At 39.2% G+C, this 12,673-nt stretch overlaps 1 protein-coding gene across 1 annotated transcript in view; it reads right to left on the bottom strand.

Moving 5' to 3' along the window:
* Positions 1–7,348: 7,348 nt before the first annotated feature.
* MLPH (melanophilin) overlaps positions 7,349–12,673 on the bottom strand; it is a 123,199-nt gene continuing 117,874 nt past the window's right edge. The window contains exon 16 of the mRNA XM_070956766.1: positions 7,349–7,429. Coding sequence (XP_070812867.1) covers positions 7,349–7,429 — 81 coding nt within the window. The remainder of the gene's footprint in view (positions 7,430–12,673) is intronic.

Genomic DNA, 12,673 nt, shown 5'->3' on the forward strand with positions numbered 1-12,673 from the left:
TGAGAGAACTTTCAGCTTTTTGCAGGACTTATTTCCAGCTGTCATCTTTGTTTGTTTGGCTTCAAAGTGTCAGCAGAGAGTGTTACTTAACATACAATAAATTGAAGTCATTCTTCTCTGTAGTATAAGTGAAACTAAAAGTTAGAAGATAGGCTGCCCCACAACTACATGGTCTTTCTTACTGTGTCTTCCAGGGTTTGAAGAATAATTTTTTCTGAAAAAAGCATATCTTCCTTATTCCAACAATCTTTTGAATTCTGTAAATATTCATGTTCTGAAAATGGTGAGATGTCACCAGAAAATGATGAGATTTACCAGAAGCAATTATCAATTTGCAATTAGTACATAGGGAAACAAATGGTAACATGTGGTTTTAATTAGAACTTATATCATATACATATAAATGATGAGTTTTAAAAACAAATAAAAAATCCCAAAGGAAAACTGTGCTTTCCCTTCTCCTCCACAAGTTCATGAAGGGCAAGAGAAAGTGATAAAACAGTCTCCAAGCTGAAAGATCTGTAAGAAACAACTTTTCATCACATTAAATGCTGCCAGAAATACTGGGAGTTTCTGGGATTGCAGTGTTTAATGATAGGGATAAGATTTCTTTAGAATAATAACAGAATAACAGAGTTGGGAGGGACCTTGGAGGTCTTCTAGTCCAACTCCTGCTCAAGCAGGAGACCCCATACCCATTATGGCGAATTTATGGCATGTGTGCCAGAGGTGGCACACAATGCCTTCTCTGTGGGCATGTGAGCCGTCGCCCCAGTTCAGCTCTGCCGTGCATGCGCGTGGGGTGTGTGGAGGGCTGGGCGCGCATGTGTGGGGGCAGGGTGCATGTGCGGGGGCCGTTTGCGCATTGCATTTTGGGGGTTCGGGCATGTGCGCATTGGCACACATGTGTGTGTGTGCTTTGGGCACTCGGTACGGAAAAGGTTAGCCATCACTGCCCTATACCATTTCAGACAAATGGCTGTCCAAGTAGGTTGGATCTCTCCTTGGTAAGTTTCCATCTGTTACTTCTTGTCCTGCCCTCAGGTGCTTTGGAGAATAGGCTGACCCCCCTTCACTGTGACAGCCCCTCAAATATTGGAAGACCACTATCATGTCATCTCTAGTTCTTCTCTTCATTCCTGCAATTTAGGAAAACATTTCTTCATATGTTTTATTGAATTTTTTATGCTATATAATACTCCTGATTGTAGCATTATATTCAAAATAACTGGCAAGTTTATCCAATGGCTCTTTTATCAAGATGCAGTATAGATTATCAAAGTATATAAGAAGGAAAACATCTTAAGCAGTGTTATAGGAATGCAAGGACAGTTCTCCTAAGTTATACTAGAAATATCTCCATACCAGCATACATGGACCAGGCCTTAACTCTACAGAAGGCTGTCTAGTTGCCCCTGGGAGGACTCCAAGCTGAAAGTAAAGCAGGAAGTTGTTCTTGAAAGGGTTATGGAAGGACAACAAGTTGTTTGTTATTGAATTTGTTATTACTACATATTTAGATTCTGGGATGGGAGAGGTGAGGCTTTTTCCTTCAAGTGCCAAAATAGTTTGCTGAGGTTGAGTCCTGTGCACTTTGCCTTGGGACAGAAATCCACTCTGTTCCACCTTCTCCAGCACAATGTTCTGCTTTGCCCTGGCCGCCTTATGTATGTTCTCTTTATGTGTTAGTTACAATTCATAGTATTTAGAATGGCAGAAAATCCTGGTATTCTGAAAATCTGAGGAACATACATACATACATACATACATACATTTTATTTGGAGAGGATATTCATAAGCTTTAAGGATACTGTAATTTGTTTAAATGTACCTTTGTTCAGACATGCATCCAGATAAAAGACAAATGATAGTGAAAAAGAACCCACAAACACAGCCCATTAAAATACAGTGTTGCATTTTGAAACATTGGGAAGCATTTGGCAGAGAGTACCCTTGGAATTGGCAGAATGGAGTAGAATGTGGAAACAGCAAGAGAGAAATATGTGCTTGTTATAAGGATTTGGGCTCTAGTGGATGTTACTCAGCTTATCTTTTCAATTTGTCTAGGGCAGACTCAATAGTGATATCCTTATCTATAGCAATTTATAGATAAAATTCCTTATTTCTATTAAAATGTGAATTACAGTTTAGAAAGTTGATTGGCAGTTGTCCTTAAGTATAGGGATTGGTTTTTTGGATAAATGAAACTATCTTGACTGCTTGTCTATTTAGACTTTTTGCGATAGTCAATGCCTCCTTAGAAAGGTTCTCATAATTTTGAAAGACAATACAATGAAAGTTTTATTTTTTAAATAACATTTCCCAAAATTGTCTTGTGTTCAACTCTTCATAACTTTCAAATTCATGGTTATACTTTGGTTTCTGGGTTCTCTGTGGGAAAGTAATTATCTGCATGAATCACCCTGTTATTAGGACCAATTCTGGAAAAAAAAACTGCCTAAAATACTTCACTATATATCCAGCAACAGGATGTGACAAGGGAAAGAGTACTCTGCTCTTTTTACTAGACACTCATCAGTTTCTAATTCCCATTATTGGAGAGAGGCATATGCTATTGCTCTAAAGTTGTACTATTTCTGTCTGGAAAGCTGCACTCAGAAAGTGGTGCTGAAGAAAGTGATATACTGAAGACTTTTCAATTTTGTCTCTCAAGATTTTTAATGTCAGTTTAAATGGCTAGGAGATCTTTGATGACATAAAATGAGATGTTACAAGCATGATAATGACAAGGCTCTAAATTTCACTTTTATAATTTGGTACCAGGAGAAGAATTAAAGTATCATTTGAAGTTTGTTCACATCCTTATGGAAGTTAACAAGCAGAAGCCCAATCTAGACAAAATTTACAATCTGACTGAATAATCATGAAGAAGTGATTTAGTAGTTCTTTAAAAAGCAGATTCTTTCACTTTCAGCAGAATTGGTTTCATTTATCTATCAAATTTCTCAGTTCCAGAATGGACTAATAGAATTCATAGCACAGCGTTTGAAATGAATCTAGAAGATTCTGTAGTTGAAAATGCAGCAATCAGGATTTTGTTTGGCATTTGTGAATCAGAGTACATTTTATTTCAGCTTTTTTGGTTTCCAGTTTGTTTGCAGACTCAATTCTTTCAGTTTGTATGCCTAGCAGGGGTGAAATGCTACCGGTTCAGGCCAGTTCACCTGAACTGGTAGTAAAAAATGCTTTGAAAAGTAAAAAAAAAAAAAAGTTCAGACGATCGCGTGTTGCTCAGCTGATCTTCAGAACTTTTTTTTTTTTTTACTTTTTAAGCATTTTTTTACTACCTGTTCTCCGGAACCGGTAGCTAAAAATGCTTTAAAAAGTTAAAAAAAGAGCAGGAAATCCAAAAGCGCATGTTTAGTGTGGACTGTGCAGGCATACACAGTGTGCATCTGGTGTGCACTGCGTATGCACATGCAGCATGCATCCGATATACACTGTGCATGTGCGTGCACAACATGCTTCTGGCGTGCACTATGTCTGTGCGGGCAGCGAACCGGTGGCGACTGGCAGAGGATTTCACCACTGATGCCTAGGTTCAATTTCTGACAAACAAATTATTTTCCATATAGAGCTGCCTGACCATCAGGAGAGGCCTGCTCTGAGTACAGCACCAAGTACCCAGGAGCTTAAATGTCAGGGCTGCCTCCGTCCAATTCTTAGGAAAGAAAACGCTTGGCTCCATAGATTCAGGGAAAAGATACTTTTATTAAGAGAGAACTGAATGCAACAAGTTTCAGGCAAGATCTGAGGCAAAAGCGAATGAAGCGGCAAATTGAAACAAACCATAAAACCTAACACCCCACTCCACCCGGTAGCCAGGCAACCAGAGAAATGTTTTGAGAAAGTCTTTGATTCAAGTGCATAGTCTCTGGCTGTTGCATATCAAAGCTAGAAGAAATGAACTTGGATAGATAAGCAAAGCCCAGACCATAGTTGCAAAGCTGCAATGAAAATTTCTCCACTAACCTCTCTCCCCATTTCCATGGCAGCAAGCAGTAGGCTGGCTGACATTAACTGAATATGCACAAAAGATAGGATCTTCTTTGTGATAGCACAATTCCATTCTTAATTTAAATCGGTTTGGCAGTCTTTCTCTTTTCTTTGATCCAAAACTATTTTCATGTGCTTTGAATACGTGACACCCAATTTTGTATACTATTTTACATTCACTGCCACTGGCAGTTCAAAGTGGTGGTTATGTTGTCTTTTAAGAATATTAATATTTTTACTACTAGTGTTGTCCAGTTCTATGACAATGAATTATACTATGCATTTTTAGTACAAGAATGAATTATTATTATGGTTAGTTGCACAGATGTTTAGATTGAATTTGACATTTTTATCCACCTAATAAATCCTTCCCAAGGACCTGGGATAGAAAGGTGTCATTTGCAGGGGTGGGCTGCTGGGGTTCACAGGGGTTTGGGAGAACCTCTAGCTAAGATTCTGTGCAGTTCGGAGAACCCCCAAATCCCACTCCTGGCTGGCCGTGCCCATCGCATCCCAGGAGTCCCCATATGGCCCATTTTGGATGCAAGTAAGTGCAGGGTGCACACAGAGGCTCGGGGAGGGCGAAAAATGGGCCTAACAGAAGTTTGGGAAGGCTGGAAATGGGCCAGCCTCCATTTCCAGCGGACCTCTAGAGTCTGGGGAGGCTGTTTTCGCCCTCCCAGAGGCTTGAAGAAAGCCTCCGGAGCTCGGGGAGGGCAAAAATGCCCCCCCCCGCCATGGTGCAGGAGGCAGACTAGGTCATGCCCACTATGGCCACGCACACCCAGCAACCAGGCAGAGAACCCCTTGCTAAAATTTTTGAAGCCCACCCCTGGTTGTTTGATGGTCTTATAAAGGTATTGTTGCTAGGGTTGCCAGGTGTCCACTATTTGAGCGGACAGTCCGCTTTTTTCACATTATGGTCACTATTTTTTTTTCACAAAATAGTGGACATTTTTTTTATTCAAAAGCTTTATGATGAAATGATACGTAAGTTTTGCGAGTCAGAATTCCATGAAGTTTTGCGCCATGTTCCAACACGTTGGTTAAGTTTGTTTAAAGCGGTCGAAAGACTTCTTTTAAACTGGATATCTCTAAAATCGTATTTTATTTCTCTTGGATCTGATGAGTGCCATAAGGTTATCTGGAACCTTATTTCGGTTCAGGAAAATGAACTCGCAAAGGACGATGAACCAACAATTTCAGAATTGTATTTATATTTCACGCACTTCTTCATGTCAATAATGCAAGACATCCTACTGAAGCTGGAAAGCAAGAAAATTCTTGCATGTGATCTTCACATTATCATGTGTAAACTGCGTGATTCTTTGCAAAAAAAATATGATGAGCAGTTTTTTGGAATGAAAGTTTTATTTGCCTTACGTAAAAAACATTTGCCTGAGAATGCTGTGCAAAAGTTCAAGAAAGAAGCCATCAACGTGTATCAAAGAGCCATTGCGTACCTAGAAAAGTGGTATAATTTCACCGATTCAGTATATGAGACGCTAAGTTGTTTCAATCTAATTGATCGCAATAATCCTCCAACTTTAGAAGAAATGACGAACATCTGGTTATTATCACCATGGCGAGAAGAACTTCCACCCAACACTCTCTTCGATGAAATTTCTGCCTTAGAAGAAGTTTATGTTCATCTGCAGGGCGATTCATCCCTTGATAAGTGGACATACTTTTTCAAGAAAGAGCCAGCTCCAAGTTTACTGAAACTGTTCCAGTATTGTGCATCAATTCCGGTATCAAATGCAAACGTTGAACGAATTTTCAGCGTCATGGGAAATTTGTGGACTGACGAACGTAACCAATTGCTTGTACCATCAGTTTGAAGTGAACTTTGTATATTTTTTAATATTTCTCAACGTTGTACTGAAATTAAAGAATTATTTCTTAAACACAAAGAATTGATCAAAGCTGCGCAGTCAAATAAAAAATACACACGACAGCAAAGTAAAATGTAATTTAATATTTTACATATTATTATATTTGATGTTTTGAATTTTAAGTAAAGTTTTGAAGTGATTATTTTAATATGTGTAAAAATGTTTGTAAGAAAATATATAATTTAATTGTAATTTTTTTTAATTTTTTTACTACTTAACAACCCCCCCCCCGCTTGTCCCCTATTTTTTGGAAGCAGACCTGGCAACCCTAATTGTTGCAGGAAGTAAGCTGTTCCAAATAAAGCTTCTTTTGCAATTGACTAATTGTGATTTTCTCAGTGCTAGTGGTATTCAAGTGGTATTCCAGATGTTTTGGAATTACACCCAAGGCAGCTATTACTATTGGTATTATCTTTGGTTTCTTTTGTTTTGTTTTGTGAAGTAGTTGTTCTACTTCACCTTGCAGGTCTTTGTGTTTTTGTGATTTTTTGTGATTTTCTCTAATTCTTTCTCTTCTATTTGATGTCTCCAGGTATTGCCATGTCCACTTATTATTAATTCGTAAGATATCTGACCTCCGGGTGTTTCGCTGCGCATTGAAGACCCTGTTGTTCCGCCAGGCCGGACTATCAATGCAATAGTTTTAAATTGGGGTATTTAAATTTATTGGGGTTTTAAATTTGAGCCATTTATTTAATTATTTTAAATTTTATATCATTGTTTTGTTTGTGTTTTTAAATAGGCTGTACACCGCCCTGAGTCCTTCGGGAGAAGGGCGGTATAGAAATAAAATTATTATTATTATTATTATTATTATTATTATTTCCAGTAACTTCAAGAATTAAAGTTGTATAATTGTGTATAATGGAATAAAATTGTATTTTACACTATAAACTCCTGGAAGGTGAGTCTTATATTTTAATAGATAAAATGACATATTGGAATGGAAAAGGAAGGATAAAAATGCAAAACGTAGCTACGCAAAGTAAATAAATCAAAACTATTTATAACAATATCTGTTCATTGAGGAATTGCACTACTTAGTATCAGTAATCCAAAAATGAATGTTATGCCTTGTAATAATACAAATGTATTTGTGAGAAATATGGTCTAATGAAATTCTTTAGCCAAAAGATATTTTTTTGATTTGTATAATAACAATAATAAAGACTGAAGCAAGAGCCAACATATTTATTAAGGTTTAGAAAGGATAGACGATTAAGATAGATTACGTCTGTGCACATGTGCAATATATATATATATATATATATATATATATATATATATATATATATATATATATATATATATATATATATTTGGTTACCATTGTATTAAAACTTTTATGTAGCTTCATTCATCTTGCAAAGATTCACTGCTTTCTTCTACAGGGAAACAAGCTTGCAGATGCCTGTTGCCAGACTTCTGGACATTTTCTACAGCTGCTCTTCGTCTGCCAAATCGCCCCACAGGTCGGATCCCTCGCCCAGTGTACCAAGAAGGATCAATATCAGGATCTGCAAGGCAAAACCCAGAAGACAGTGAGAACTCAGTGGAAAAGGAAAGTGTACTGAAACAGCTAGGTGGTTCCTAGCATATTGTAAAACATGGAGGCACTCATTAGAGGAGTATTAGTATTACAGTATTCTGAAAATTGTCTCAGTTTTGGTAGGTGGGTGGGACTATTTCTATCAGGTCAGTCTCATAAAATAACTCATAAAATATAAAGATGATTATTGTATGTAATAATGCTAATAGTTATCATAACTGACAAAAAGAAAATACTTAAAAATATGGGCATTTGTTATCCATAAGTGTGAACTGAATATTCTTCTGCGATTGTTATGCAGTGTTAAAATGTAGCCATTGTCATGTCATGGAGAAAAAAAATTAGAAGAAACAATTCCTCATTTTCTATTTTGATGCCAGATGCTCTTCACACTTGTTTCTTCAAGTGTATATCATTTGCATAATTTTATTAGTATGTTGTGAACTGTATTTTAAGCAGTCACTAGAAAAAATATTAGCCATTTACTAGACTTTAGAACTTTGATAAAAAAAAAAAGTTGGTCTATACCAGGAGTCCCCAAACTCTTAAGCTCATTGATCCTCCCATGAAGTTTTAGATTGTTCATCAATCTCCCAACATTTATTGCATGAAATGAAGGTAATAAATATTACTTTATCTAATAGTACTAGAAATAATAAGAACAGTACAGGTAGTTCTCAACATGACCTCAATTGGGACCAGAATTTCTGTTGTAATGGGTTAACGTGTGACTGGACCTGATTTTATAACCATTTTTCCCATGTTTGTTAAATAAATCACAATGGTTGATAAGTGAATCACATGGTCATTAAATGAATCCAGCTTCCCCAAATGATATTTTTTGTTGGAAACCAGCTGAGAAGGTCAATAACATGATCACACGATTGCAGGATACTGCAATCAGTTGTAATTGTGAGCCAAATGCCAAGTACCTGAATTGCGATCATATGACTGCAGCCTCTGCGATGGTCTGTTGTAAATCACAAGTTGTTAAGACAGATTATAAATCATTTTTCCAAAGCCATTGTAACTTTGAACTGTTATTAAGTGAATGGTTATAAGTCCAGGACCACCTGTGATGGATAGTTCCATCAACTCTTGGGGGTCAATACAAACCACTTTGGGGAACACTGTCCCAATTGTCTGTAAAAAAGGCCAAGCTAAATGATTCGCCACTGTTCAGGAAATTGTACACGGGTCAGCTTGGATCCCTTTCATGGATCACTCCCTTGTTGTGGTGAAGGGGCTTGCGCAACACAATGAAGCTATGAGCTATGCCATGCAGGCAGTGATGGGATTCAAATAATTTAACAATTGGTTATCTGCCTTAATGATTTCTTCCAACAACGGGTTCACCAAACTGCTCAGAAAATTAACAACTGGTTCTCCTGAAGTGGTGCGAACTGGCTGAATCCCACCACTGCATGCAGGGCCACCCAAGACGGACAGGTCATAGTAGAGAGCTCTGACAAAACGTGATCCACTGGAGAAGGAAATGGCAACCCACTCCAGTATCTTTGCCATGAAAACCCCATGGACAGTACCAAAAGGCAAAAAGATATGATGCTGGAAGATGAGCCCCTCAGGTTGGAAGTTGTCCAATATGCTACTGGGGAAGAGCAGAGGGCTAGTACTAGTAGTGCCAGAAAGAGTGAAGGGACTGGGCCAAAGCTGAAAGGATGCTCAGTTATGGATGTATCTGGTGGTGAAGTCCGATGCTGTAAAGATCTATAGCAGCCCCGGGCCTATGGAACGAACTGCCCCCGGACATACGAAGGATCCCTAACCTCCGCGCCTTCCTTTGTGCTTCCATTGTGCTTTGAAGACCCTATTATTCCAGCAAGCTGGTCTGATGGGATAAAGGTTTTTAAATTGGGTTTTGATAGGGGTTTTAAAATGATTTTAGTTGGGTGTTTTAAATTCGGCCAATGATTGAATTATTTTAATTAAGTTTTTTAATTTTTGTTGTATATTGTTTTTACCATGGCTGTTCACCGCCCTGAGTCCTTCGGGAGAAGGGCAGTATATAAATATAATAAACTAAACTAAACTAAACTATACCCCATAGGAATCTGGAATGTAAGATCCATGAATCAAGGCAAGCTCGATGTGGTCAAACAAGAGATGACAAGACTGAACATTGACATTTTAGGAATCAGCAAACTAAAATGGTCAGGAATGGGTTAATTTAATTCAGATGAACATCAGGTATACTACTGTGGGAAAGAATCCCTCAGAAGAAATGGAGTAGCCTTCATAGTCAATAAAAGAATAGGAAAAGCAGTACTGGGATACAATCCCCAAAATGACAGAATGATCTCAGTTCGAATCCAAGGCAAACCATTCAACTTCATAGTAGTCCAAGTCTATGCCCCAACCACTGGTGCTGAAGAGGCTGAAGTTGACTGGTTCTATGAAGACCTACAACACCTTCTAGAATTAAGACCAAAAAATGATGTCCTTATCATCATGGGGGATTGGAATGCTAAAGTAGGAAGTCAAAAGATAACCGGAATAACAGGCAAGTTTGGTCTTGGAATACAAAATGAGGCAGGGCATAGGCTGGCAGAATTTTGTCAAGAGAATATGATGGTCATAGCACACACTCTTTTCCAACAACCCAAGAGACGACTCTGCACATGGACGTCACCAGACGGTCAACACAGAAATCAGATTGACTATGTGCTCTGCAGCCAAAGATGGAGAACTCTATACAGTCAGTAAAAACAAGACCAGGAGCTGACTGGGCTCAGATCATGAGCTTCTCATGTCAAAATTTAGGCTTAAATTGAAGAAAGTAGGGAAAAGCACTAGGCCATTCAGGTATGAACTAAACCATATCCCTGATGAATATACAGTAGAGGTGACAAATAGATTTAAGGAATTAGATCTGATAGACAGACTGCCTGAAGAACTATGGACGGAGGTTCACAACATTGTACAAGAGGTAGCAACTAGAACCATCCCAAAGAAAAAGAAATGCGAGAAAGCAAAATGGCTGTCTGAGGAAGCCTTACAAATAGCTGAGGAAAGAAGGGAAGCGAAAGGCAAGGGAGAAAGAGTAAGATACACCCAATTAAATGCAGAATTCCAGAGAATAGCTAGAAGAGATAAGAATGCCTTCTTAAATGAACAGTGCAAAGAAATAGAAGAAAACAGTAGAATAGGGAGGACCAGAGATCTTTTCAAGAAAATTGGAGATATGAAGAGAACGTTTCATGCAAAGATGGGCATGATAAAGGACCAAAATGGCAGGGACCTAACAGAGGCAGAAGAGCTTGAGAAGAGGTGACAAAATTACACAGAGGAACTATACAAGAAGGAGCTTAACGTCCCTGATAACCAGAGGTGGGTTTCAGCAGGTTCTGACCAGTTCTGGAGAACCGGTAGCAGAAACTTTGAGTAGTTGGGAGAACTGGTAGTAAAAATTCTGATTGGCCCCTCCCCCATCTACTCTTTGCCTGCCAAGTCCCAGCTGATCGGAAGGAAATGGGGATTTTGCAGTAATCTTCTCCTGGAGTGGGGAGGGAATGGAGATTTTACAGTATCCTTCCCCTGCCATGCCCACCAAGCCACACCCACCAAACATGCGACACCCACAAAGCCACGCCCACAGAACCAGTAGTAAAAAATTTGAAACCCGCCACTGCTGATAACCACGATGAGGTGGCCACTGACCTCCAGCCAGACATCCTGGAATGCGAAGTCAAATGGGCCTTAGGAAATCTGAGCACCAACAAAGCTAGCGGAGGTGACCGTATTCCAGCTGAGCTATTCAAAATCTTAAAAGATGATGCAGTAAAAGTGCTACACTCAATATGCCAGCAAATTTGGAAAACTCAAAAGTGGCCATAGGATTGAAAAAGGGCAATTTACATTCCAATTCCAAAGAAAGGCAATGCCAAAGAATACTTAAACTACCACACTTTTGCACTCATTTCACATGCTAGCAAAGTTATGTTCAAAATCCTACAAGCTAGGTTCCAGCAGTATGTGGACCAAGAACTACCAGAAATGCAGGCACGATTTCGAAGAGGCAGAGGAATTAGAGGTCAAATTGCCAACATACACTGGGTCATGGAGAAAGCTAGGGAGTTCCAGAAAAACGTCTACTTCTGCTTCATTGACAATGCTAAAGCCTTTGATTGTGTGGATCACAATAAATTGTGGCAAGTTCTCAAAGAGATGGGAGTACCAGACCATCTTATTTGTCTCTTGAGAAACCTATATGCAGGTCAAGAAGCAACAGTGAAAACTGGACACGGAACCACTGATAGGTTCAAAATTGTGAAAGGAGTTCGGCAAGGCTGCATACTGTCGCCCTGCTTATTTAACTTGCAGAGCACATCATGCAGAACACATCATGAGAAAGGCGGGGCTAGATGAATCACAAGTTGGAATTAAGATTGCCGGGAGAAATATCAACAACCTCAGATATGCAGATGATACCACTCTAATGGCAGAAAGTGAAGAGGAACGAAAGAGCCTTCTGATGAGGGTGAAGGAGGAGAGTGAAAAAGTTGGTTTGAAGAAAACTAAGAAAACTAAGATCATGGCTCCCGGCCCTCTCAATTCCTGGCAAATAGATGGGGAAGAAATGGAGATAGTGACAGATTTTATTTTCCTGGGCTCCAAGATCACCACACATGGGGACTACAGCCAAGAAATGAAAAGAAGTTCGCTCCTGGGTAGGAAAGCTATGGCAAAGTTAGACAGCATACTAAAAAATAGAGACATCACCCTGCCCACAAAAGTGCATATAGTCAAGGCTATGGTTTTCCCAGTTGCAATGTATGGTTGTGAAAAGAATTGAGACCTTTGAACTATGGTGCTGGAGAAAACACCTGCGAGTCCCTTGGACTGCAAGACGATCAAACCAGAGGAGATCAACCCTGACTGCTCTTTAGAAGGCCAGATCCTGAAGATGAAACTGAAATACTTTGGCCACTTAATGAGAAGGAAGGACTCACTGGAGAAGAACTTAATGGTGGGAACGATTGAGGGCAAAAGAAGAAGGGGATGGCAGAGAATGAGATGGATGGATGGAATCACTGAAGCAGTCAGCGTGAGCTTAAATGGTTTCCGGGGAATGGTAGAGTACAGGAAGGCCTGGAGGAAAGTTGTCCATGGGGTCGCGATGGGTTGGACACAACTTCGCAACTAACAACAACAGCTTGGATATTAAGCAACAATTTGACAAGGAAGAGATTAG

The sequence above is a fragment of the Pituophis catenifer genome, unplaced genomic scaffold (genome assembly GCF_029215685.1).
Source record: "Pituophis catenifer annectens isolate HBS135680 unplaced genomic scaffold, rPitCat1.0.hap2 SCAF_1, whole genome shotgun sequence".
Lineage (NCBI taxonomy): Eukaryota > Metazoa > Chordata > Lepidosauria > Squamata > Colubridae > Pituophis > Pituophis catenifer.